This window comes from Mesoplodon mirus (assembly GCF_964341445.2).
Source record: "Mesoplodon mirus genome assembly, chromosome: 3".
Taxonomy (NCBI): Eukaryota; Metazoa; Chordata; class Mammalia; order Artiodactyla; family Ziphiidae; genus Mesoplodon; species Mesoplodon mirus.
In genome coordinates, this window is record NC_138978.1 from 114312650 (window position 1) to 114334326 (window position 21677).

At 41.7% G+C, this 21677-nt stretch overlaps 1 protein-coding gene across 1 annotated transcript; it reads right to left on the reverse strand.

The window, feature by feature from the left end:
* Positions 1-2331: 2331 nt before the first annotated feature.
* On the reverse strand, positions 2332-20496 carry LIX1L (limb and CNS expressed 1 like). The gene is made up of 6 exons (XM_082615712.1): positions 20103-20496; positions 11087-11250; positions 8456-8596; positions 3907-4002; positions 3515-3592; positions 2332-2947 (listed from the first exon to the last, which is right to left on the reverse strand). Exons 1-6 carry the CDS (start codon positions 20392-20394, stop codon positions 2705-2707), a joined length of 1014 nt encoding a protein of 337 aa, XP_082471838.1. The 5' UTR covers positions 20395-20496; the 3' UTR covers positions 2332-2704.
* Positions 20497-21677: the final 1181 nt, after the last annotated feature.

The window sequence follows — 21677 nt, forward strand, 5'->3', positions numbered from 1 at the left end:
GTTTAAGCAAGGGAGTGGTACAGTCATAAATATTTTAGAAAGAAATCTGATAGTAGTGTGGAGGATGTTAAGAATGAAGGTAGAGACTAATTAGGAAGCTACTGCAGTGGTCCAGCCCCGAGATGATAAAGGACTGAACTAAGACAGTAGATATGGACAAAACAGATTGGGAAGTTTGTACAGAAAGTAAACTCAACAGTAAGTGACTGATTAGATGATAATAGGGAGGCATTGAGGATGGATCTGAGGTTCTAGCTTAGGTAGCTGGGCAGATAATAATTTCAATAGCAGATCTGGGGAGTCAAAGAGGAGCACGTAGGGAGAAATGGTTTTATTTTAGATATGTAAGTTCAAAGAGCTTGTGTCATTCAGGTGGTAATGTCCAATATGTGGAAATATAGATGTAAAAGCTCAAAACAGTTTGGGGTGGGAGGAATAGTTTTGAGCATTGTATGATAGTGGGTGAGATTGCCAGTGGAATGGGTAGAGCTTCAGGAGAAAGGGCCAAGAACAAAGTTCAGCCTCCTCAAATGTCTGGAGAAGCAGAGGCAGATGCCTTCCCCCAGCAGTACAACCTTATTTCTACCACCCAAAAAATACTAAGAAAAGTTCTTTTTTCATATATATGTAAAAGAAAGGGTCATTTTGGAGCTCCTCTGATACACAGGTCTCAAGAAAGAATCAATCTGGCTCACTAGACAAAAATCTATTTTTAATTGTATAAAATTATACATATAAAATACATAAAAAGTACTAAAAGGTAAGTAAAACTTTAACACCAAAAGTAGACAGATCAGGGAACAATTTTTCTCAAGTTCTTTGGGATCTTACTGGTTGGTATTTGAGAAAAATAATCCAGGGGGTGCAAAGACAAGTTCTTCCCGTAACTCAACACCCCTTAACACTTCCCAGAGAAAAGAGCAAAGGAGAAATGAGGGTTTATGATATCTGGATTATAAATATCAATAAAAATTGAATAGACACACCTATTATTTAATGTAGGAGCCTCTGCTCCAACCCTACATGTGCTTCATGGAATACAGAGATGGAGCTTGGTGAATTCAAGGAAATCCCTTTCAAGCACTAATACAGTTGTTGCTAGATTCCTTGCCTCTGATCCCATATGTACTGGTCACTAAGATGACTTCAAAAGCAAGAAAGCTGACTTTCATCTTTTCCCTATCTGATCCAAAAGAGCAAACTGTAGCCTGTTTCCTAACCCATTTCTAAAAGCAAAGTGTATAACTGTTAAATGGAAAGTGTAATTGCAGGAACATTAAATTTCCCAAACTCAGTTTACGAAGTGCACTGACCTATAATATAGTATAAAGGCGATTACAGAAACAAGGAGAAAATATATCTTAGAGAGACCTACAAAAAATTCTCCCAAAGGGAAATGATTTAGCTGTACTCCAGATCATTTCTCTCCTATTTTACCCAGGAAAGAGGTGGGGGAAGAGAATAGTATTAAAAACACAGGTAGCTGATCATTGATTCTTTTTCCCCTCCTGCAGTCTCTCATGGTTCCAATTAGGAAGTGCCATAATGCCAGAGTCTCATCTAATTTTTCTGATCAACTCATGCTCTAATAATGTGGAGGAAGAGGAAAGAAAAGAGGGAAAACAAATGTGAATCTAAGGTATATACATCTAAGGTCGTAAACAGCAGCCACTTCGTGGGAGTAGGAGGAACATAGCCCTCACCAAATTGGACAGATAATGTTTCCAAAGAGCAAAACGATGGGAGGAGAAAAAGGAGGGAAATATGCTTTATCTTCTACCAATCTTTGCAGGCAGGAAGATCTATAGCCAGGGCTTAACTAAGCTAGGTGAGCAGGGGAGGAGGAGTAAAAAAAGAATACTGAAAGGTAAGCAACTTCAGCCCTGACCCCTTCAGTACAGTAGAGTATACTGGAAATCTGGACTACTGGTATGGTATGGTATGCATGCCCCAGAAGCAACATAGGTGATAAACCCTTACAGATTGTGTTTATACTCCCTCTCTTGTTTCTGGGCAGTTTCTCAGCAATGATTTTAAAAATAAGAAACCAGATCTCCACTTCCTTCCAAATAATAAAGTAAGGAAGCCCCAAAAATGCAGTACCATTTGGAGGCAGAGGAGGAGTAAGGTAGTGGTGTGTGTGGGGGGGTGTAGGTTAGGAAATATCTAGTTACTGGAGGAACAACTTGGTACCAAGTAGCCCCAGCTCAAGAGAAACCAAAGCCGAAGTCTTCATTTTCATGTCCTGCTGGGTCCAAGAGAAAGCAGGAATGAGGGTGAGGGTGGGGCACATAGTCCTTATTCAAGCTCCCTGTTATTTTAAAAGAAGGAGACATGAACAATTAATCAATCATTTTGTGCTATTGAAATGACTACACAGAGTTACTGGAGTGTAAGAGCTAACAAAGCTCCAAAGACAGCCTGCTCTTCTTGTAAAGTGGTGTGGAGATGTTTTAAAAGCAACTACATCCAAAAACTACAAGTAAGAAAAGGGATCTCTCAGCAAGTAGGAATCCAGGTGTAGAATTTATATATATATATATATATATATATATATATATATATACATATATATATATATGTATATATATATATGTATTTTAAAGTATAAAATTGAGAAAGTATGTACAGAAATCACACTAAGTCTCAGAAAGGACATATAAAAAACGGGCCTGGAGAGGATGGGGAGTATGTGGGTAGATGCCTAGCAATTGGAAGAATGCATGTTGCCCAACTGCCCAGCAGCCAGCATGAGAATATCTTTCTTCTCCTTGTGGAAGCGCAGCTCCTTGCCTGCCAGCCGGGCTTCATCCAGCTCCCGCTCAGTAGAGGCCAGCTCTCTAGACAGCGCTCCTGGCACACTCTGCTCCCGGCTCACCCAGTCCAATGCCATTTGGTGGCGAATATCATCGTCTAGGGCCCGGTGTGAATAATGAGCCAACACTTCCTGGAGGGGGAGAGGAATGTCAAAGTCACGGACAAAGTAAAGGTTCATACCACATTGACCCAACTGGGACTAGGAACTCTCAGCCTTTGAGTCGTAACTGAAGTCAGCACTAGAGTCCTTTGAGGAGATTCTTAAGGGGAATCTCCTGGTGGGAGAAGCAAGGCAGGTAAAAGAATCACAGTTAAGATTTTAAAAGGAAAGATTATGGGAATGAATCCTTTAAGTAAGGCTTTTAAGATTCACAACCCGGTAGGCTTGCTTATTCTAACACAACATCCACCTCCAAATAGTCCTTCTGGGACTTCCCTGGTGGCACAGTGGTTAAGACTGTGTGCTCTCAATGCAGGGGACCCGGGTTCAATCCCTGGTCAGGGAACTAGATTCCACGTGCACGCTGCAACTAAGAGTTCGCATGCCACAACTAGGAGTTCACATGCCACAACTAAGGGGCCCATGTGCCGCAACTAAGACCCAGTGCAACTTAATTAAATAATTAAATAAATAAATAAATATTTAAAAAAAAAATAGTCCTTCTGCCAGACTCCCCTCACCCATAGGAACTCTTACCTGCCGAGAGCACTGTCTTTCTCTCATGGCCTTAAGGCTGCCATTCCAGTGCAGCAGTTGAAAAACTGTCATTAGCTCCTGGAGGAAGAAAATATGAAGTGCCAGGACAGTGGCATAAATATTGGGGGGTTGCATCAGGATTAAATGGGGAAACTTTCACAAAATGTATTTGTGGCAGCATCTCTTATACCAACTCTGATACGTCCTTGGGGGAAGGAAGATATTTATATTTTGAAAAATATCCTAATAATCTTTTCTGCCTTCCTTTCCAATTCAGTGTTAGTAGGAGGTGCTCGCGCATGTGTGTGTGTGTGTGTGTGTGTGTGTGTGTGTGTGTGTACAGGCTGACCCATGTTATTAGAGCCAGGGAAGTAGGTGGAATAGTATAGTACCTGGAACTCCAACATTGACTTGCCCTTGTTGGATTCCAACATGAATCGGAAGGCACCAATCCCTGTATTTGGGTTGTCAGCTTCTTCCCTGTTGCCCTGGTAACAGAGGAAAGGAAAAGACAAATAGATTTTCAATCAGGATTATCACCTCAAAGAGCACTGTCCAAGAGAAATATAAACGCAAGCCACATGTTTAATGTAGTTGCCACATTACAGTAAAAATATACAATAAATATTAATTTTAATAGCATATTTTATTTAACCTAATAAACTCAAAATATTATTTAAACTATAATCATTATAAAAATTATTAATGAAACACTCTTTTTCTTGTACTAAGTTTTCAAAATCTGGTGTCTCTTTCATCTTACAGCACATCTCAATTCATACTAGCCACATCTCAAATGCTCAATAGCTATATGTGGCTAGTGGCTATTCTGCTGGTCAGCACAGTCCTAGAGACCTCCAAAGTCACCACACATTTTAACTTAGGTGACAGAGAAAAGTCAACCTGGTTTTCCCTATTTTACAAAAGGGGGAACACTGAAACATAGAGAAGAGCCCTGATTTAGCTAAAATAACAGAGTGAGTTCAGCATACAGCATTGGACTAGCCTAGAGGACAATTGGCAAATGCATTTTAAAGGGCAAAAATAAAAGTCATAAGCATGGCAAATTCTGGGTAGCAGTTTGGCCTCCTGGACATTTGCTTCGTGTGTCTTCTACTGGCGACATGACCCTGCAGGGGTAGAACTAAGATACATTGTCCTACCTGCAAGCCTAGTGTGTACAAAAAAACAATACAGTATAGAAGTTAAGAGCATGGACTAGAGCTCCTACTAGTCTTGCGGCCTTGGTGAAGTTATTTAACCTCTCTGTTTCTAGCTACCTTAACTGTAAAATGAGAACAATCATAGATCTACCTTACAGGATTGTTTTAAGAATTAAAGAGTTTTTAAATTTAAACTTAAAAAGAGATAAATGCAGTCTAACAATTCCAATCATATAATTTGGGTGCATTATTGTATTGGACCTGGTGTCCAGTTACACAATCCAAATCCATTCAGGTACTGGCTCTGGTTTGTGCTATTTGGTGATGGTTTCATATTATTGGAGATAATTCCAGATCCTAGGTCTTGCAGGGACTCCCAAAATAAGGGCATCTCCTGGTTTACTAGTGACCCTTTTGTCAACCTGATCTAGAAGAATAAGGCCAGGAGACTACTGGGAACACAGGGATCCAACTTTCTCCTCCTGCTTCCTGAGAGGTTTCCTGCTCTTTCTAGCCAGTTCCACACACCCCCCACCTCCCAAGATAAGAACTTTATTCTGCTCTCTTTGAGCAAGGGGACTGGATAGGGGTCAGGAGCCAATCAAGTTATATCCAAATTCAGTTTATTGTGGGATGCTTTATCATGAGGTTTTACTGTATATGTATCACACCTAAAATAGTGCCAGGCACTTAGTAAGTATACCGTAAGTGCTAGTTTATTATTATTATTTGCTTTCACTGTGCTAGAATTAACAAGAAGTCAGAACTACTCAAAATCAACCCACTTTGTTTTGTGGCTCATGAGAAACAATCATGCCACATGTAGTTAATCTTTGTGGTGAAGCAAAGATCACAAAATTTGGATTTAGAAGTGAAAATCTAGAGGCAGGAAGGAAAATGGTGGTAATTTTCACCATTAGGATTTAGGGCTCTAAAGCAAGCAATAGTTTTCATTTTTATCTATAATAGTTCAATGCGATACCTTATTCAGTACCTCCAAACTTTTCCATGATATGGCCCAAAGAAAATAATGACCCTATCTGTACAGCCAACTGGGATATACAGAGAAGGCTGCTGGCAGAGCAGCTGCCAGCAGAGGCTGTGGGGAAGAGGAGTCCATCTGCCCTAGGCCTTGTTCAATTTCCCTGAGAGTTGAGGGGATCAATATCATGGCACATCTGTAACCTATTTGGAGTACACGAGTGTGGAATGACCCACCATTGGCAAGTTCCACCACATATGACACTTCTACACCTAACAAGGTGATAAATGAGCTCCATTTATTCAATAAACATTTAATCACAGAATACTTGATTAGTGGTAGGAACATTAGAATATAATTGGAAAGGAATTAGAGTTAATTTTAATTTAACCTACTTATTTTACAAATGAGGAAACTCAGACCCACAGAGCCTAGGTGATTTGTCAAAAGACATAATATAGTGTCAGATTCAGGACTTTTGAAGGACAAAAGCTAAAAGCAAAGAATGTGGACATCACTCTGCCCATGGCTAAGACCAAATGAAAATTGTTATTCTGGACTATGGGAATTCCATTGGGATATTAATGAGAAATCCATTAAGTTCTCAATTTGGGGGGGTTAATCAAAAAAGAATAGTGGCATGAGAAGAATAATAGTTTACATTTCTTAAACACTTTGTAGCAGACACTGCTGGTGACCTATCCAATATCTATTTCCTTCTTCCTTACTAAAGAACCTTAATCTTATTCTAGTGCTTATACATCTCCCAATTGCCTCAGAGAAGAGTGATTTTATCCTAACTCCAGTAGGTAAATCCTAATCCCTTTTGCCTGTAACTGGTTTTAAGGTGGGAATTCTGGGCATTGGGTGGTAGAGGGGAGTTCTGCTGGAGAGCTTCTGGGAAAAGATTCCTTACTACTAAAGAGACATGAGAAAAGATGGTCTCTTTCTGTCTCTGAGTTTAGTTTTGTTTGTATTTAACAACTGGAACTCTGTAGCTGTCTTGCACCCTGAGGGGAGTCAGCCCAAGGGCAAAGCCAATATCTAGAGGATGGCTGAGTTGAGAGATGGAAAGAATTTGGACCAGTAGATGATGACATTCTTTTTTTCCCCCCAGGTTAAATGTCTCCTTTATTCAGATCCAGAGGCCCAGGCAGCCAATTTTGCAGGAGATTTTGCACCTGAGTGTCTCCCTGCCTCACCCTCCCAAGAGTGTGCGCCTACAGATGGGACATCAGAACTCATCCTTTATGTCAAAATGGGACTGGTCTCCAGGCTTGAAGTCCAGGTTGGGGCTGCCATCCTAGATGATGACATTCTTGATCCATCGAATTATCTAACCCTGAAATCTGCCTTACTTCTAGACTTCCTATCATGTTAGATAATACATTTCCTTCCTTTATTTATTAAGTCAACTTGAAGTGAGATTTTCTATTACTTGCATCCAAAGGCACCTAAACAGATAACATGTACTAAGTGCTGGAACATATTCTCTTTTATCCAATAATCCTATGTGACAGGTATAATTGTTATCCTATTCTACAGGTGAGGAAACCAAGACAGATTAAATATCTTGTTCAAAGTCACATAACAAGTAGAACCATAATTTCAAAAGGATGAATTCAGAGCCTGTGCTCATAACCACTGCTTTCTATAATCCAATCTAATGTTTCATTTTATAATACACTAGGTGACTTAAGAGTGAAAAATGTACTTTCTTAATTTTAACTGATTTGATTAATATAAAAATGTTTTTATTCCCTGCAGATACTGCTGACTGGGGCAAAAAGTAATAGGAGAAAAACAGATGGGTCCTAGGTTACAGAGGGATTATGATTCAGAGTGTTCAATACTAATCTACAAAACAGATAACTGAAGGAGTTTAGTATATGTAATTACATCATAAATGCAAAGAAAACATAAACAGAAGATTGATCTGACTTTATCTCCCTATCAATGGTCTTGTGCAGAGGGAGGAAGAAGGCAGTGCTAATTTCTAAGATGTACCTCTAAGCTAGAAAAGTCTGTAAGTTGACGGGTTCTAGTCTTGGCTCTACCATTTACAAGCTGTATTACTTTAGGCAAAACTTCACTTCTGTGTTTTTAGTTTCCTCATCTGTAAAATAGGGGTAATAATAGTACTTATACCTCATAGGATTGTTGTGAAGATCAAATGAGATAAAATACATATAAATCCCCTAAAATAGTCCCTGGCACAAAATAAATACTCAATTAGGATTAGCTATGGTTATCATCATTATCATTATCATTTGAAAGAACAGATGTTCTTTTTAAAGGGAGTAAATAAATTACACTCCCCATTCCTAGAAACATAAAAAGAAAAGACACTTGTATTATAAAGTGTTCTTCATTAATAAGATGAAGTAATGGAGGCAGGAAACAAGTGACAATAAAAACAGTCATAAAAAAAAGAACAGTGAAGGAAGAAGGGACTAAGGTCTTAAACCAAAGTTGGGAAAAGTGAAATTCAAGCTCAATTTTTATTTTGTAATACCTCTAAACTTCCATAAATCCTGAAATAAAGGTTTCTAGATACCAAAGAGACATAATGAAAGAGACAAAATGACAAAAACAAAAACACACATAGAATTAGAGACTGAGACATGTGGAGTATATAATACAAAAGACTGACAGAAAATAAACAGAAAGAACAGAAATGAGGACAGGAAAGAAAACCAAGAATTTACGCTCTGTTTCCCAGGAATATACAAGATTTCCCAATCAGCCAATTCTCCCATCCCCCACTCTCCTCCCTTCCAACTCCAAGTAACTTACATTGAAAGATGCCAGGGCCTCAGAGACACTCTTCTCAATGAACTCATCAGTGATTCTTCGGGAAGGATGTTCATTAAACACAGAGTTCATTAGCGCAATCTTTGCAGCACTCCGCCGGGCTTCAGCTTTTGTGGGGCAAAACTAGGCAGGGAGACAGAGAAAATATGTGTGCATGTGTATCTGAGAGAGAGGAAGGAAAAGTGGGAGGGAAACACTTGGGATAGAAGACACTTGGATACTCTTTGGCAAAATCAGTTTGTTCAACACACCCTCCAAAGTTTTTATTGTAAAATGGTTGGGGCATTTGGAAACATAAATTTGTTTCAACATCCTGAAGTCATTAAGGAGCTGGAGACAGCTGTAGCTCATACCAAATTGAATGCAGGATGAAGAAGACTGCTGAGGTCAGCATATAATCACTGGATATGAAAAATACCCCTGTTTAAACTGTCAAGAGAATTAATTACTCAAAAGCCAGATTCTGGCCAGTCTGTTAGAAATCTGTATCTTGTTCTCTTATTCTGCAGACAGGCAAGAATTTTTTCATCCCTCTAGATAACCTAAGATTAAAACAAAGCTATGTCTAGGCTGCTTCTGCAGAGAAGCCCTCTAGTCTCTATCAGAAGCACCCATTTGGGATTCTTGGACTTTTCGCTATGTGCAGGCAGTTTCCCCAATAATGTAGTCAGCTACGGAGCTATCCCTGAACAGAGTCTAAGGTCTGAGGAAGGATTTTATAGTATTCCCCCACCCCCTCCCAGTAGAAGCAAAGAGAAGAGAGGTGGCTAGGGAAAGGAAAGCTGACCCGAGGAAAACAAGAAAAAATTTTAAATTAATTCATGTTTTTACATTGTATCCAACGTATGTAGTATCATAGAACAAGACTGATTTTCAAAAGTCTTAAATCACTCAATTGCAGATACCTAGCCACCTTTATAATTCATCTTCACTGGCTGCCTCAAAGGCTTCTGTGCCCTCTGTCATTTATGATTAGGATGAGAGAAAAGGAAGAAAGTGATGTTATAGTTTTAAAAAGTAGATCAGGTTATGTTTGCTACTTAACCATCCATAATATCAGTAATTCCCAGTTTCCTTTAGCTGACAGGTCTCTCTGAAACAACATATGGAGTTTGGTACATTAATCCTGTCTTCTTGCTTATTCAGTTTCTCTGTTTCCACTTCTCTCACTATTTATTAGCCTGCTGCTCTTTCTACTATATAGTGCTCTTTCTGAAAAGTCATCTATGAAGAAAACCACCAGGAGAAATTTCACCTGCCAAAGTGGATATAAAAGATATAAGCTAAAAGGGGCCAAGATAGATAATTCTACTCTTTCAGGAAATAACAGAAATCAAATTACTCTAATGGTCCAGTTTGGGGCATCCCCATACAATTATTAAATCTTTAATCAACAGTATGATGAGGTGGGAAAAGGAAGGAAAGGTCTTATTTTCTAGTAGCAAAAGATAAACATTAGTCATCTTGGGCATATGTTTATTTCTCTGAAATGGCTGGGGCTCTGAGAGAAAAATTTAGTCACCCGATTTGAAATGAAGCTTCCTTAGGTCTGTTTCCGTTTGAGGCAGGAACTGAGCTACAATGGCACTCATTCATGCAACAGATTTATTAAGTGTCTATTCTCTGCTGGGCACTGAGTTTGATGGCAGAGATTTAAAACTGAATAAGAAAGAAGACAGACACTACCTCTGCCTCCATGGAGCATAGTCCACTAGGAGAGAGAAACAGTCAATTATGATATGTTTTGATAAATGATATGATAGGGGAAGTTCAAGGCACTATGGAAGCACAGAGCAGAGGGTATAACTTTGTCTAAGGGTTATACAAACCATACAGAAAACAGAACAAAAGTGTCTAGTCTCTTCTCTAAATTCCTACTCAGGCTCTAAGTTGACATTTCAGGAGGCTACCTTCCTATCTGCAATGTGAAAAATCCATCTTTGATGAAAATATTCACACTAGTCAAATTTCTCGTTACTCTGTGATAGCATCAACGCTTTTCATCATCATATACTACAGGACTTTCATATAATTGTAGAATGCTAGTATGAGAAATACTGGTTAGAAATAATCTAATCTATCTCCTTCATATTATAGATGGGGAAACTGAGGCCCAGAGGAATTACTCGACTTACCCTGTTAGCAGTCAGGGCAACAAGAATTTGGATCTCCTAACTCTTAGATGAGTACTATTTCCACCATATATAGTCCCTCTCCTTTGATCTCTTAGAGAACTCAAACATTGCTTTCCTTAGTGATAGCCTATGAAAAAGTACCAGGGGCAATGAGTATTATTCTATGTCCTCAAAAAGAGATAGCAGGAAGTTGGAAAGCCAGATTAGAACGTGAGTTAGATGCTAGTAGTCTGCTTTTCTTTCAGCCTTCAAAAACTCAAACCCACTTTGAATTTGAGCATGGTTAAAAGAAATGCATGCTACTGAGGTTTTTTCTGCTCAAATGAGCCTCAGATGCTTATCAGAATGATTTGCCCAGAATTGGTCCAAGTCCTCAAATATGTGACTTTGGATAGAGATTTCATGGCCAAAGTGATAGAGAAAGACATTAGTAGAACCTAAGGGTTTATCTTTGCTACTGTTGCCTCAGAACTCTTACCTGGAAACTCCCAAAGCAACTTCCCCCAGGCAGGGTGACATAGCAGACATAGGGAGGGCTGTTGGAGGGAACCATCTCATAAACCACGAGAGCCCCATTCTTCAAGTCAGCCCCACGGGACTGTTTCATCTGCCAGAATTCCTGAAGTGCCTCCACCACATTCACTACAAAAAGAGAAGTAGTTAAGTTCAGCAGTAAGAACACTTCCAAGCAGCGCTCTGCCTCAATACAGTATCTGTAACCTGTACTTACACTAAGAATTGAGCCCCCTTATCTCCCTACCTATTACCATTTAAAATCATTTTAATTAATAAGCCTATGCTGTGATTAAGTCCATTTGCATAGGAAGACCAGAGTATGCCTGCCCTCCTCCGCCACCTCCCTAGTTCACATTTGATTAGTCCTAGACACTAAAGGAGAAGAGCATAAATATTGGAGGCCAGAGTTTCCAAGGTCAGCATACCATTATCACTGACTGATGAAGGACAAGTAGATGATTCCACAATTGGTCAGCTGGCCTAGAATAGTAATAACCACCATGATCATAAGTGCTGACATTTACTGAACACCTACTGTATGTCACATTTTCTCCAAGTGCTTTACCTATTTAATCACAACAACCATATGAGGCAGGTACTTTTATTTTCCCCATTTTACAGATGAGGGAAATGAGGCATAGGGAGGTTAAATAACTTGCCAAAGGATATAACAGCTAGAAAGCAGAAGAGCAAGAACTCAAACCCAGGCAGTCTTGGTTCCAGAGTCAATGTTCTTAACCATTATATAATACTGTCACTCAAGGAAATATGGCCCTATTAGCCATTCTCAAGGCTGTGCTTCTGGTGAGCAAACCCATGACTAGATTCCTTTTCCATCCTGGAATACTATGTGTATACTATATATATATGAGAAAGAGAGAGAGACACACACACAGAGAGAAAGAGAGAGAGAGAGAAAGGGAGAGAAAGAAAGAGAGAGAAAGAAAGAGAGAAAGAGAGAAAGAAAGAAAGAAAGAAAGAAAGGAAGGAAGGAAGGAAGGAAGGAGGGAAGGAGGGAAGGGAGGAAGGGAATGAATTCTGAGGCTTTCCCTAGGCATAAATGATCTTTGGAAGGACTGTATATTGGGAAACACTCCTCCACAGGTCTCTTGCACTACTTTCCATCTTGCTAGGTATGCCAGTATTTCAAGGCCCTGACTGCTCCTTACTTGGGCCCTTTCTCAGGATTGAATTTGCAGCAAGAAACCTTGAGGGATGAAGTAATGTCTCCCTCTGGGAGAAAGAACAAGTTTGTTTACTGTTTGCTATAAAATGGCAGGTTCCCCAAGCTCGGTGTTCCTCTCCTGTAATGCAACCCATGGCCTGTAAGCATCCACCTGAGCCCTCCACATCAGACTTGGGAGACAAGGGAAACCAATGCAAGCAAACAGGATACTCATGCTACTTGCTGTTCTATGAGTAATGAAGTCCTTTGTCTCTGACCCAGAAGTCTCTTGACTTCTGCCAGCATCCATGAAACAGTAACCGGCTATGTTATTAGTTGTATATAGGGTAAAATCAAACTCCAGACTTGACACTGTATTCCAGAAATTCCAGAACAGTTCCCTTCATCCCTCAGTACTTGGATTCAATTATTCCACAAATATGTATTGAGTACCTACTCTGTGCTAGACTGTGTGCTGGGTGCTAGGCTACAATAGTGAGCAAAACCATACACTGTTCCTTTTCCTATGCAACTTACAGTCTAAAGAGGGAGAGAGAGATTAACCAAATATATAATCTCATACAAATGAAAAATTGCAACAGTGATAAATGCTATAAAGGAGTGGTAAATGGTGGTAAATGTAGGAGCATCTGACTAATTAAGAAGGCCAAAGAAAGCTACCCTGACAAGGTAATATTTAAGCTCAGATATAAGTATGAATTCCCTAGGCAAAAAGATGAGAGAATAGCGCTCTGAGCAGAAGGAATAGCATGTACGATGGCTCTGCAGCAGCAGGAAATATGGTGAATAAAGGGACTAGTGTGGCCAGAAAAGAGAGAGTGAGGGGTAGTATAAATGCAAGGTGAGGTTGCACACACACACACAAAAAAACAGAAGGGACCAGATCAGGTCAGACCTGGTGGGTCATGTTAGAATATTGGCTTTATCCTAGGAGCAATGGAAATCTATGGAAGGGTTTTAAATGGAAGGAGGGATAAAATCAGTTTGTTTTTGGAAAGGATCTCTTTTTTTTAAAAAAAATATTTATTTATTTATGGCTGTGTTGGGTCCTCATTCCTGTGCGAGGGCTTTCTCCAGTTGCGGCAGGCAAGCGGGGGCCACTCTTCATCACGGTGCGTGGGCCTCTCACTATCGCGGCCTCTCTTGTTGCGGAGCACAGGCTCCAGACGTGCAGGCTCAGTAATTGTGGCTCACAGAACTAGTTGCTCCGTGGCATGTGGGATCTTCCCAGACCAGGGCTCGAACCCATGTCCCCTGCATTGGCAGGCAGACTCTCAACCACTGCGCCACCGGGGAAGCCCTGGAAAGGATCTCTTTGACTCTAAGGTTCCAAACATTTCAAATGGCTTTAACTAAAGCCTCGTAATAAAAATTCATCACACACATTCTCCAATATCTTCCAACATGACCACTCTCTACTCTTAGTTACAACAAGGACTCATTAATTCTATTATATTACATCAGTTAAGATCGGACAAGGAGAAGATACCAAGATGGGACAGACAGGCAAGAGATTTACTGGGGAGGAAGCAGGAGAAGGGAGAGCCTTCAGACCATGTTCTAGGTCTGACACCTGTGGAAGGAGAAAGGGAAGGCAGAAAGTTTGGATATGTGAGTCTCAGACTGCAGCACCATTCCAAGAAAGGTTTGGCCAGGCCAGTAGGAAGTCCTCAAGCCAAAGGAATCCCACATCTCACTAGGATGTGCCTGAGTTAGTACCCCTGCTGTGCTCAGTCATTGACTGGGAGCAGCCTGCAGGATGTGTGGCCTCAGTGCAAATGTGGTGATGAACTCAGAGGGGACAGCAGTTTAAGGCTGTCAGTCAATTATGCTCCCTGCAGCAGGAGATATTAAACACGTTTTCATGGCTGCCACACACACATTAAACAAAAATGTGAGCACTTAATAGGTGCATAGCTCTATTCTAGGCATTAGAGATGCAAAGATGAAGAACATACATTCCCTGCCAGGAAGGTGTTCAAAAGCTAGTGGCCAATAATAACTTATCTTACCTGCTCTGCAACTGAAGCAAGCACTCCATGTACCAGCCAGGGTTTGAAAAGCAGCATAAGCTCTTTACTAATACTATACATTTAACTGACTTTTTAAAATGTTCATTCTTCCATTAAAAGACAGCATGAAAAGAAAACTCTCTTTTTCCCACCCTTGGTTTTAGCAGAGGCTCTTCAGAGGTCACTGCTGCCCAGAAAGCTTAGCCACCCTTGTTCTTTTCATTGAGATCTTTTCAGGCCCAGTTCCCTCTTTGAGACAATTTAGCACAATGTGCTGGGTGACAGCTCTTCTGACATGCAAACAACAGGGAGAATATTGAAATAAAGAGGAAGGGGAGGAGACTGCTATAATGGGGAAGGTCCTATTAAAAAGCATATGTCCATTCCACGTCCAGTTAAATCCCTTTTGGCACAGAGTACAGGACTATTTTTTAATGATTACTCAAAGCCAAATGAAACAGGGAGTCTTATTTCAGAAATGTGAGCATGAAATGAGAAACTGGTCAAAGTGATCAGGAAAAAAGCAATGAATTGTGATCTGCATTTGAAAATGCTCATAAGACTCATTCATTTCTAGAGCTGAAAGGGACTTTAGAGATTATCTAGTCCAACTCAGGCTAAGAAATGACTTGGTTGAGGTCACATAGCTGTGGCAGAAGTGGGGCATGAATGTAGAAATTCTGATGCCAATGTTTTTTCCAATTTGGGAATCTTAACCCAGGGTCCAAGGTCCAGTCCATGGTTGAACTTCGTGGGGGTTCACAAGTCCCCTAAAACTCTAAGTAAAATTAAGCATGTGTGTGTGTCTGTGTGCGGGTGTGCATATGAGTATTTGTGTGTGTGTGGGTGTAGGGAGGGTGCTCATAGTTTTGATCAGATTTTCAGTGAAGAATCATGGATATAATGGTTTATGTAAGGATGGTTAAAGAGACAGTGAGGTAGGAGGGTAGCAATTACTGAAACATACATATCTGACAGCTACAATTAATTTTTGGAAGTCACTGATGGATGCTGGGCTGAAAGGGACACGAAAGACCAAGATAGTGAGGAATATTTAAGCGCTTGTACCGTAATGTTGAACAACAAGAAAGATAATACTTTTGGTTTTTCCTTAGGAGATAAAATATTAGATGAATGTCTAAGAGGTAAGACAGACAGATTGTATACCCACCAGAGTAAAAACATTAAAACAACACATGGGGACTTCCCTCGTGGTCCAGCGGTTAAGACTCCATGCTCCCAAGGCAGGGGGCCTGGGTTTGATCCCTGGTCAGGGAACTAGATCCTGCATGCTGCAACTAAAAGCCTGCATGCTGCAATGAAGATCCCACTTGCTGCAACTAAGACCCAGCGCAGCTAAATAAATAAATATTTTTAATAAAATAAAATAAAACACCACATGAAACTATAATAAAAATTTTATAAAAATAAATACAATCTTGTAGTGGGGCAGCATGGATAAATAGATAATAAACAGATAATGAAATTGAGAGGTGAGTGAGAAGGTTCTCTCTGATCATACAGGATGATGAGAATAGTCTGGCCTGGCTTAATGCACATTATTATGAAGATAGGGAAGCTGGTTAACAATACTTCGTCTGTCATTTCCTATTTCAATTTGTAGAAGGTATCCCTGAATAGCCCATAGTGCATAGTCTCTGGAAGGGATGGAAGGGAAGGAATGAAAAGCAATGTGACTTTGGGAGAGGACTATGGTAAGCTGAATAATGCCCCCTGCCAAGATGCCCATGTCCTAATCCTTGGAACCTGTAAATGTTACCTTATGTGGCAACAATTTTGCAGACGTGATTAAGTTAGGGATCTGAGGATGGGGAAATTATCATGGATTTTTGGTGGGCCCTAAATGTAATCACAGGTATCCTTAGGGAAGGAGACTTGATGAAACACAGAAGAGGAGAAGGCAGCATGAACATGGAGGCAGAAATTGGAATGATGCAGTCACAAGCCAAGGAATGCTGGCAGTCCCCAGAAGCTGGAAGAGGCAAGGAAGAAGATTCTCCCCTAGAGCCTCTGGAGGGAGCACAGACCTGCTGTGACACCTTGACTTTGGCCCGGTGATACTGATTTTGAACTTCTGGACTCCAGAACTGTGAGAGAATAAATTTCTGTTGTTTTAAGCCAACTTCGTGATAATGTGTTACAGCAGCCACAGGAAACTAATACAGGGTCTAAGCCAACATTCCAAAAATTAGAAACATTTTCAGATCAATCATTTTAACTACATACTCACTTACAACAAAGAAGCTGTCTGTGATTCTGAGGGAAAGGAAAAACTATAAACAGAAAATACCACACAAGATTCATTTGTTCAGCCTAGTGGAGTAGCTGGGCAGAATTTCCAATCATGTAACCATATTGTGATATAAAGGGACAGCAATAATTTTAAAATAGATAGGTTTGAAGAGGGCAACACAGAAGTTACAGAGCAAGGAAAGTGACTTGGTCACTCGGGCAATCGTGCCAGCTTAGAGACTACCAGCTGTCAGCCAGTAGAAGAAGGGGTCTATATGCCATGTGGAAAAAGGGGCAAAGGAAACGGTGATGCTAACAATACCTATCAAATGCACAGTTATCAAAGCATATCCACATGCATAATAATAGCAGCCACTCATTGAGTACTAACTATGTGCTGCGTGCTTTACATTCATTATCTCATTTAATCCATGTGGCACTATTAAGATAGGTATTATAATACCTATTGCACAAATGGTGAACAAGCTAAGGAACAGGCCACAGTGGCAGAACCAGGATTTAGAACCAAGGTTTGTTTGTCTCCAAAACCAACCCTCTTTCTGTTGTACTATCCTGTTTTATTGCACCATTAATCCTCACAGAGGCTCTATAAAGTGGACTGTGAGCTCCATGAAGACAGGGACTGAGTACCTGTCTTGTTCACCACTGGTGATCAATAAGTATTCGTTCAATGAATGAATGGAACAGATGAGGCCTAGAGAGATAAAGTAATTTATCCAAGATCACACAGCCATTATTTGACAGGGCCAGGTTCTCTGATTCCAAATCCTATGCACTATAGACTGATTAAGCTCCTGTAGCATACTGAGCTAGGTGTGTATCGTGGGCAGGGACTGTGGGGAGAGATATAGGACAAACAAGTGAGATAACAGAAGAATTTAAAAAAATAAATGCTGAGATCCTACATGAGTCAGGTAAATCTAAAGACTGTGCCTGGAAAAGGTGAATTTAGAGCAGTCAGGAAGAAGATGATGAAAGATCTGAATTGAAGATGATGCAGTAAAGCATTGCTGGATTGAGGACTGGTCTGGGCACAGACTAAAGTAAATTATATTCAAGGGAATACAGCCAGCCCCCAAATACCATGCCATCAGTCACAAAGGTATGTGGACATATGCCAATGGCAGTTTTACCTATTAATTGAAGCAGAATAAGTGATTCCATGTGGTGAAGGACTTCTGAGCCAAATCAGCAGAGATTCCGCTTGCCTGAAGCTAAACTATCTGCCAAACTTTCCCAAAGTACTGGCTGGACACCCAGACTGGAAATGAGAAACTCAAGAATAATGAGAAGGACTGTGGTGGGAGGTAGGGAGGTTGGAAGGGAGAATTGCTGGAGAGTCTGAATCCTGACTGATTGCTCTTGGTCAGTACAATCCCCTTGTTCCCTCATCCTTTCTAAGGAAATGAAATAGGTTTTACAGGATGCTCAGTTTAGACAAGAGCCTCTCCAGGTAACCCAGACAAGAAAACTGTCACTCCTCTACAATTTTAATAAACACCTATAAGTTTCTAAGAAGAAGGCTTCAGATTTAGGGCGCTCACTCCTGGCTACCCCTATGCCCAGAGGCAAAGACCTTCCCTTGGTCTCGACTTAAAAGAGACCTGAAGCAACAGGACAATAGCTAATGGCAATTCCATTACATTGCTCTGTTAAGTCTAGGAATTAAACTAGAAAAACAATTATATTCCCTCATGATGAATTTCAGGATCATGTGCATTTGCATTCCCAGCACCTAGCAGAGTGACTGCTCCGTGGTAGGAGTTCAAAATGCTGAAGAACAAAGGGAAACTGATGGGAAATGTATCATTGCACATATAAAGCAAAATGGATCTAAAAATCTGTTTTCGGGCCTCCCTGGTGGCGCAGTGGTTGAGAGTCCGCCTGCCGATGCAGGGGATGCGGGTTCGTGCCCCGGTCTGGGAGGATCCCATATGCCGCGGAGCGGCTGGGCCCGTGAGCCATGGCCGCTGGGCCTGTGCGTCCGGAGCCTGTGCTCCGCAATGGGAGAGGCCACAACAGTGAAAGGCCCACGTACAGCAAAAAAAAAAAAAAAAAAAAAAAAAAAAAAAATCTGTTTTCATAGGCATCATTGGTTTTACACTGTTAGGATTTAACAATGAGAGAAAATGATGTGTTCTTCCCAAAGAAACATGAACCAATAAATTTGAGAGAATACTTATCATTTTTTAAAGTACCCATTATGTGTCAGGTGCAATATCTCATTTAGTCCACATCATAATTCTTGAGGAAACTGAAGCTCAATGAGGTTAAGTTGCTTCCACAGAGACACAGCTGGCAAGTGACAGAGACTTAATCTGGGATTTAATCCAGACTAGTCTGACTCCAAAGCCTGTGTGTGTGTGTGCTGTTTTCACTGCACTTTCTCAGGGAGGAAAAAAAAAAAAGTCATTACTATCTACAGAGAAAGCCCCACAACCTTTCTCTGTATTAATGTTAAACTAGAAAATTAAAGATACAGTCACTTCCAGGTCAGGCAGGACCTAGCCAAGCAGAGAGAAGTGATGTCTCAGAAATTCCAGACCTGAATGCTGTATCCCACACCGCTCACTATATATTTCTTGTTACACTATAAATCTGGAACTCAAACTCAGGAAATTCTGCACTGGTTAAACAAAAACAAAAACAAAATTCTCACATCCCCCTTTTCAGAAACGCTGGAAATTAGACATCTTTAAGATGAAGATTTCTAATGGAAATAGGGTTTCTGCCTGGCTCATTTCCACTGAATTTAACATTGAGAGAGCCAAGGCCTGGGATTTATCCTCAGTTCCTGGGCAAAGGCCAGGAAAACAGAGCCAGCCAGACAGAGAGGCTGGAGTTGTGAGGCTCCATACTTAAAAAGACACCAAAGAGGTATTAAGTCACAGGAAGCTGGTGTGGGCTCAATGGTATGGGTCCAGATTTAAAGGCACAATTATAGCGAACTTGTGAAAGCACTGCCTAATTCCCCAGCAAATCTGAAGTTGCATTGGAAATCTCAGAGTGACATAAGTAAGAAAAGAATTTAAAAGTCAAGGTTAAGGAGATGGAGTAAACTAGCAGGGAGCCCAGGAATTGCTGAGATCACAGAAGAAAGATTGAGAGGATACGGATAAGAAATGTCTTGGATCTGAGATAAAGGATAGGATCCCACACAACAGGGACTAGAGGCAGAGAGATGTTAAGGCATTAAGCTACAGGAGGAATTCCATTTCTAAAGGAGAAAAGGGTGGATAGAAAAGAGGGTTATATCTGTAAAAAGGGGTCCCTGGAGAACATAGTAGTAACTCAATAAAGGGGAGGGGTGGGAGGCTTAAACGTGTGTATGAATGTGTGCGTCTGTGTGTGTGCGAGTCTGTGTGTGTGTGTAGCCCAGAAGGAAACTCCCCAAAAGGAAATGCATGTGAAGGCTCTGCGCCAGGAAAAGCGATCCAAAGGACTGTGGGAGCAAAGCTCCCTTACAGAGAGGGTGTCCCACAGGAGGCCAGACCCCGCAGACTCACCTCGGCCATAGCCCTGCGTGTGTTTGGCGAAGCTCCTCACCACGGCCTCCACGGCCTCCCGCAGCACTGCGGGGCTGCCGGCAGCGCCGGGGGGCAGCGGCAGCCCGGCGGTCCCGGACAGGAGCAGAGGCGGCGGGGGCGGTGCGGGGGGCGGCGGGGCCGGCGGGGGGCCCGCCTGGGGTGTGGCGGTGGCGGCAGCGGCCCCAGTCACTCCGGGCCGAAGCGCTCGCAGAGTGCCCCTCCCGCTGGTGCCCACTCCAGGCTGCAGCCGCTGCGCTCGCAACGTCTCCATCCTGGCCGCCAGTGGAGTAGCGGCCCAGAGCCTGCCAGCCTGGCGAGCTAACGGTCCCAGCCTCCCCCGCCAGCGAGCGCCCAGGGACTGAAGGAGGTGCCGGAGCCCAGCCGTCAGTCAAGCGGGGGCTGGGGGGGGCCAGGTCCTATGCCAATCACCAGAGAGGGGGCGGGAGCTGGCCGGCTGCTGCTCCGCCATAGGCAAATTACTGAGGAGGGCGGAGGTTCTGAGGAACCAATTACAAAGAGAAAAAGCGATATCCTCTATACCGGAGAAGCTTAGCTTGGGCGCGTTTCTGGGAGTCCTGTGGGGAGTACTAGAAAGCAGGCCAGACCCCAGGACCGAGGCTAGAGGCAAAAAAAAAAAAAAAAAAAAGGCCTGGATGCATGGCTGGGGAGAACTGTAGACAGAGTGAGAGGATTCTTAGAGAGCCTTTGTCCGACCACTTCATTTTACATATGTAGATGAGGAAACTGGCTCAGAGAAGTGACGTGACTTGTCCAAGATCACATACAATTGGTGGTGGAGCTAAAGCAAGGAAAGACACTGGCATTTAATGAGCATATACTTAGTGTTTGTCAGACACTATACAATGTACTTTAGTGCACTGTCATCTAATAGTCACAATCACTAACTAGACTTTATTATTTTACGGATAAAGAAACTGACAGAGAGGCTAGATAAATTGTCCAAAATTAAATAGCCAGGAGATGGCAAAGGAGGGTTCAGACATAGATCTTCTGATCCCCAATATTTTAATCTTTTCGTTATACCACATCGTTGGGTCATTTTCCGATTTCACCTATTCTAGGTTGAGGGAGGGAGTAAGGAAGAGTAGAAGGGGTTGCTCCCATACCTCTCATTAGAGCAAGGAAGAGTTAGATTATAGGAAGAAAACCAGCAAGCTGAAAGGTCCAGGGGGACAGATTAAGACAGGTACCTTCGTTCACAGGTGCCTGTCAGGCTGGGTTCCTCCAATTACTCTTACATGCACACACACGTGCATACACACACACACACACACACACACACACCCTGTTTGTCAGTTGACTATCATACCATTTTTACCTAGGCGAGATTATACGATTCCTCTCTCACTCTCTCTCTCCACCCTACAGTGGCTCAGAACTCAAGGATGCAGAAACAGAAGCAAGAAGTAGAAGAAAATGGATGAAATGCACCTGGTGAGATAAAAGTTAGGCCCCCAAGGAAAAACTGTGAGTGGTCAAGACATAGGAAGCTTGAAAGAGGGACAGTTAATCTATTGGGATATATCTGCTGAT

Coding starts and splice junctions, on each gene's coding strand:
- LIX1L (XM_082615712.1), bottom strand. CDS start 20,394: ATGGAGACGTTGCGAGCGCAGCGGCTGCAGCCTGGAGTGGGCACCAGC. Junction 8,597..11,086: donor GTTGCTTTGGGAGTTTCCAG/GTAAGAGTTCTG, acceptor CTCCCTGCCTAG/TTTTGCCCCACAAAAGCTGA. Junction 2,948..3,514: donor AAAGACAGTGCTCTCGGCAG/GTAAGAGTTCCT, acceptor CTCCCCCTCCAG/GAAGTGTTGGCTCATTATTC.